At 47.1% G+C, this 5,973-nt stretch overlaps 1 protein-coding gene across 1 annotated transcript in view; it reads right to left on the reverse strand.

Annotated features, from left to right (window-relative positions):
• Positions 1–5,726, reverse strand: part of LOC108802949 (zinc finger protein 585A-like) — a 40,393-nt gene extending 34,667 nt beyond the window's left edge. Inside the window, exons 1-3 of the mRNA XM_018574791.1 lie at positions 5,667–5,726; positions 4,996–5,140; positions 3,378–4,510 (exon numbers count right to left, since the gene is read on the reverse strand). Of these exons, the coding sequence (XP_018430293.1) occupies positions 3,378–4,510; positions 4,996–5,140; positions 5,667–5,726 (1,338 nt within the window). The remainder of the gene's footprint in view (positions 1–3,377; positions 4,511–4,995; positions 5,141–5,666) is intronic.
• Positions 5,727–5,973: the final 247 nt, after the last annotated feature.

Consider the following 5,973-nt stretch of genomic DNA (forward strand, 5'->3'; position numbering starts at 1 on the left):
TGCTCTGTACATTCCATTACTGACCTCTGTACTGTGCGTTCCATTACTGACCTCTGTACTGTGCGTTCCATTACTAACCTCTGTACTGTGCGTTCCATTACTGACCTCTGTACTGTGCGTTCTATTACTGACCTCTGTACTGTGCGTACCATTACTGATCTCTGTACTGTGCGTTCCATTACTGAACTCTGTACTGTGCGTTCAATTACTGAACTCTGTACTGTGCGTTCCATTACTGACCTCTGTACTGTGCGTTCCATTACTGACCTCTGTACTGTGCGTTCCATTACTAACCTCTGTACTGTGCGTTCCATTACTGATCTCTGTACTGTGCATTCCATTACTAACCTCTGTACTGTGCGTTCCATTACTGACCTCTGTACTGTGCGTTCTATTACTGACCTCTGTACTGTGCGTACCATTACTGATCTCTGTACTGTGCGTTCCATTACTGAACTCTGTACTGTGCGTTCCATTACTGAACTCTGTACTGTGCGTTCAATTACTGAACTCTGTACTGTGCGTTCCATTACTGACCTCTGTACTGTGCGTTCCATTACTGAACTCTGTACTGTGCGTTCCATTGCTGACCTCTGTACTGTGCGTTCCATTGCTGACCTCTGTACTGTGCATTCCATTGCTGACCTCTGTACTGTGCATTCCATTACTGACCTCTGTACTGTGCATTCCATTACTGACCTCTGTACTGTGCATTCCATTACTGACCTCTGTACTGTGCATTCCATTACTGAACTCTGTACTGTGCGTTCCATTACTGACCTCTGTACTGCGCTTTACATTACTGACCTCTGTACTGCTGACCTCTGTAATCTGCGTCACACTGGTCTGGCGGAGTTAAAGGAGAACTATGGGGTCAGGGCTTTTCCCCATAGTTCTCCTTAGGGTAACGGGAGGACACAAACTAGCGTCCTCCCGTCACCCTAAGCTCAGTATATAGGGAGCTACAGCTCGCGGTATACTGAGAAGCCGCAGACGGAGCGGATCCCGACTTAGACGTCGGGATCCGCCCAGCTGTGTGAGTGACAGCTGGCTCTGCCTATCTAGAGGCAGAGCAAGCTGTACCCGCCCCCTCCCCCGTCCGTTCCTCCAGTCAGTGCTGGCAGATCGGAGCGGGGAGGGGGGAATCCAGCCCCTCCCCTGTCACGGCAGAGAGCCGTGACAGGATCGAGAGGTGAGCGAACCCGGTATATGTTCGCTCACCTCCCGATTTACTGAGCCGACCAGTGACAGTCTCATTGTCACAGGTCGGCTAGAACTATGAGGCCGACCTGAGTGGAAATCACTCATGTCATAGTTCTCCTTTAAGGCAGGGGCACGGTAAGGGTTAGTTGGAGCAACTGGTGGCGAGTAACTCTTAAGGCTTGGCTAGTAGCTCATGACTTGAAATTTTGAGCCCCTGATCTACCGTACATAATATCAAAAGATTCTGAAAATCCGGAGAAATCTCTGCGCACAAGGGACAAGGCCGAGTCACAATATTGGATGCCCGTGATCATCAGGCCCCCAGACGGCACTGCAATGGACATCACTGCATGGGCTCAGGAACACTTCCCAAAATCCCTGTCTGTGAACACAGCTCGCCGTGCCATCCAAAAACACAAGATAAAGCTCCATCATGGAAAGAAGGAGCCGTATCTGAACATGATCCAGAAGCGCCGCCGTCTTCCCTGGGCCAAAGCTCATTTCAAATGGTCTGTCGCAAAGTGGAAAACCGTTCTGGGGTCAGACATATTGAAATTAGACATTCTTTTTGGCAACCATGGGCGCCGCGTCCTCCGGACTAAAGAGGAGAGGGAGCTTCCAACTTAGATTCAGGGCTCAGCTCAAAAGCCTGCATCTCTGATGGTAGGGGGGTGTATTAGTGTGTATGGAATGGGCATCTCTGATGGTATGGGGGGGCATTAGTGTTTATGGAATGGGCATCTCTGATGGTAGGGGGGTGTATTAGTGTGTATGGAATGGGCATCTCTGATGGTAGGGGGGTGCATTAGTGTGTATGGAATGGGCATCTCTGATGGTATGGGGGTGCATTAGTGTGTATGGAATGGGCATCTCTGATGGTATGGGGGTGCATTAGTGTGTATGGAATGGGCATCTCTGATGGTATAGGGGGGCATTAGTGTGTATGGAATGGGCATCTCTGATGGTATAGGGGGGCATTAGTGTGTATGGAATGGGCATCTCTGATGGTATAGGGGGGCATTAGTGTGTATGGAATGGGCATCTCTGATGGTATAGGGGGGCATTAGTGTGTATGGAATGGGCATCTCTGATGGTATAGGGGGGCATTAGTGTGTATGGAATGGGCATCTCTGATGGTATGGGGGGGCATTAGTGTGTATGGAATGGGCATCTCTGATGGTATGGGGGTGCATTAGTGTGTATGGAATGGGCATCTCTGATGGTATGGGGGGGCATTAGTGTGTATGGAATGGGCATCTCTGATGGTATAGGGGGGCATTAGTGTGTATGGAATGGGCATCTCTGATGGTATGGGGGGGCATTAGTGTGTATGGAATGGGCATCTCTGATGGTATGGGGGGGCATTAGTGTGTATGGAATGGGCATCTCTGATGGTATGGGGGGGCATTAGTGTGTATGGAATGGGCATCTCTGATGGTATGGGGGGGCATTAGTGTGTATGGAATGGGCATCTCTGCATACTGCATCTATGAAGATGGAGATGGACTACGAAGCACGGCTTCGTAGTAGAGGAGTCCGGATGCTTAACTATCTTGCCCGCCTGCAGTCCAGACTTTTCCCCAATTGCAAATATTTGCCGCATCTTGAAACATAAAACACGACTTGGACCCGGGACTGTTGAGCGGTTAGAATCCGATATCAGCCAAGAACGAGACAACATCCCTCTCCCAAAACTCCAGCAACTGGTCTCCTCAGTTCCCAGACATTTACAGAGTGTTGCTATAAGAAGAGGGGATGCTACTCCGAGGTAAACATGGCCCTGCCCCCAACTTTTTTGAGACCTGTTGCTGCCAATTTCAATATATGACCTCGTTGTGGATAAAATGCGGGTTGATGAGATTGGCCAATCATTGCATTCTGGTTTTATGGAGACTTTAAGCAGCGTCCCAATTTTTGGGGAATTGGGGTTGTAATGGGGAAAGATCTTGTGACCAGGGAAGAGAGAGCAGCCCTAGCATGCAGGCCTCACCAATAGAGTCTCCAGCAAATAGGAGGAGCCAACAGAAACCCATCAGACTCCACCTATAACATGACTCTAAAGGTGGTTGTTGGATGGTTTGAACAGTCCCACCTGTTAAATGCCACCATACAGATGTTAACAGCTTCAGCAAATACATGTACTTTTATCATTATATTTCCTTTATGAGTATAACATTTCCCGCACTCTCGCCAGCGTGAGTTCGCTGGTGATTGAGAACATTTCTTTTCTCGTAAAAAGATTTCCCGCACTCTGAACACGAATAAGGACGTTCACCCGTGTGTCTTCTCTGGTGTGCTTGAAGCTTGCCTTTCTCAATAAAACATTTACCGCAATCGGAACATGAGAAAGGGCGCTCGCCCGTGTGAGTTTTCTGGTGCCTGCGAAGTTTTTCTTTATAGTTGAAACTTTTCCCGCAATCCGAACATAAAAAGGGGTATTCGCCTGTATGGATCCTCTGGTGAATCCGAAGTTCTGCTTTCCGAGAGTAACTTTTCCCGCACTCTGTACAGGAATAAGGACGCTCGCCTGTGTGAGTTCTCTGGTGTCTACGAAGGTCTCCTTTTTGAAGGAAACATTTCCCGCACTCTAAACAAGGGAAGGGGCGCTCTCCTGTGTGACTTCTCTGGTGCGTAAGAAGAACACTTTTCTCAGTGAAAGATTTTCCACAATCTAAACAGGAAAAGGGACGCTCGCCAGTGTGAATTCTCTGATGTGTAAGAAGTACACTCTTGCCAGTGAAACTTTTCCCACACTCTGAACAGGAAAAAGGACGCTCACCCGTGTGGATTCTCTGGTGTGTAACAAGGTGCGTTTTATGTATGAAACTTTTCCCACACTCTGAACATAAGTAGGGACGCTCACCAGTGTGAATTCTCTGGTGTCTGAGAAGATCCGCTTTGTGAATGAAACTTTTTCCACACTGTGAACATGAATAGGGACGCTCACCTGTGTGGCTTCTCTGATGTCTAAGAAGGTTTCTGTGCTCGCTAAAAGATTTTCCACACACCAAACATGACAATGAACTCTCTCCTTCATGGCTTAGAGATTTCTTGGGATTAGATGGATCTGATGGTCTATCTGTCCTTTGGGATCTCAGATGGACATCTGAAGTCATAGTATGTGATTGATCAGAAGCTCCCTCAGCGTTAGAAGGGTCCATTGATATTACCAGGCAGGAAGGGAGTTGATGTGTAATTTGAGTGATGGGATTCACTTTTGGTGAATGTTCTGCAATGTCATTATCTTCTGCATTATAACCTGGAGACATCAGTTGTTCCTCAGAGGTAGACCAGGCATGGCTTCCATCTGTTGAAAAAGCCATTTTAAAAAAATGTGTTGGTGCAGCACTCAACAGTTTCAGAGGGCTCTCCCATGGAATTGGGTGTAACCACAAAAAAATACTGACATAGAATACAATCCAGAGACAGTGAGAATAGAGATGGACCTTCCATATGGTGTCCAGTATCTCCTCCTCATTTGTTGGTCACATGACGTTATATTGAGGAATGGAGATGGACCTTCATATGGTGTCCAGTATCTCCTCCTCATTTGTTGGTCACATGACGTTATATTGAGGAATGGAGATGGACCTTCATATGGTGTACAGTATCTCCTCCTCATTTGTAGGGGACATGACGTTATATTGAGGAATGGAGATGGACCTTCATATGGTGTACAGTATCTCCTCCTCATTTGTTGGGGACATGACGTTATATTGAGGAATGGAGATGGACATTATATTGAGGATGTTTGTAAGGGGGGTGAACTCGAGGATACATGTCTTTACTTACATGTGTCCATATGTAGAGAAGATTCCTCCCGTTTACTTTTCCTAATCATCTCCCCCTCCTCCATAGACTGCTGAGCTCCCCTCACCAACATTTCTTCTTCTTCTTCCTCTTTAACCTCAACTTTGATGTTTGTCAGTTCTTCATCCTAAACCCAAAATAATTGAATATGTTTGTAGAAAGAAAAAAACGATTACGTAGAAGAATTTCGTCTCATACTTTAACATGTTTTTAAAGTTTTGGATGTTGAGTCCCACCTACCTGATCATAGTGGGGGATGGTGAGATTTTCCTGTGTGGAATCCCGGGAATACAGAGGACGGGGACATCTCTCTGGTGGGTTCCTCTTACTGGATCCATCTGTAGGAAACACACACACTGACTGAATACATTGTTTCTATGTGTGTATCAGATGATGGGGGATCTAGGTGGACCCTCCGTACTGCTCTCTCCTCTTACCCGGTGATGTGAGGGGCGGCTCATTCTCCATCACGACGTCCTTGTAGAGATCCCGGTGTCCTTCTAGATACTCCCACTCCTCCATGGAGAGATAGACAGAGACATCCTGACACCTTATAGGAACCTGACACACACAATGATACAGTCACAGTCACCACCCAGACACATCCCTTGTCTGTTCCTGGATCATGTCCCAGAATTCCCGGCACCGCTCACCTCTCCCGACAGCAGCTCGGTGATCTTGTTGGTGACTTCTAGAATCTTGATATTGTTCATCTCTGCTGTCCTGCATGGAGATGAAGGCAGCATGATGGTTGATGTCACATGAAGACAGCAGCTGGTTGTTAATGGATCATCAATTCTTTTCTTCACTACTTTATAATCCTGAGTAAAGAAAGTGACAATTATCACTACAAACTTCCCAGAAGTCTCCTCACCTCTCCAGTTGGGTCTTTGTTGCTAGAGAAAAGTAACTTTATCTGATCCTCACCTCCCCGGTCAGCAGGTAGATGATCTCCAGGGT

The sequence above is a fragment of the Nanorana parkeri genome, unplaced genomic scaffold, assembly GCF_000935625.1.
Source record: "Nanorana parkeri isolate BGI_ZX_2015 unplaced genomic scaffold, ASM93562v1 scaffold3236, whole genome shotgun sequence".
NCBI classification, from domain to species: domain Eukaryota; kingdom Metazoa; phylum Chordata; class Amphibia; order Anura; family Dicroglossidae; genus Nanorana; species Nanorana parkeri.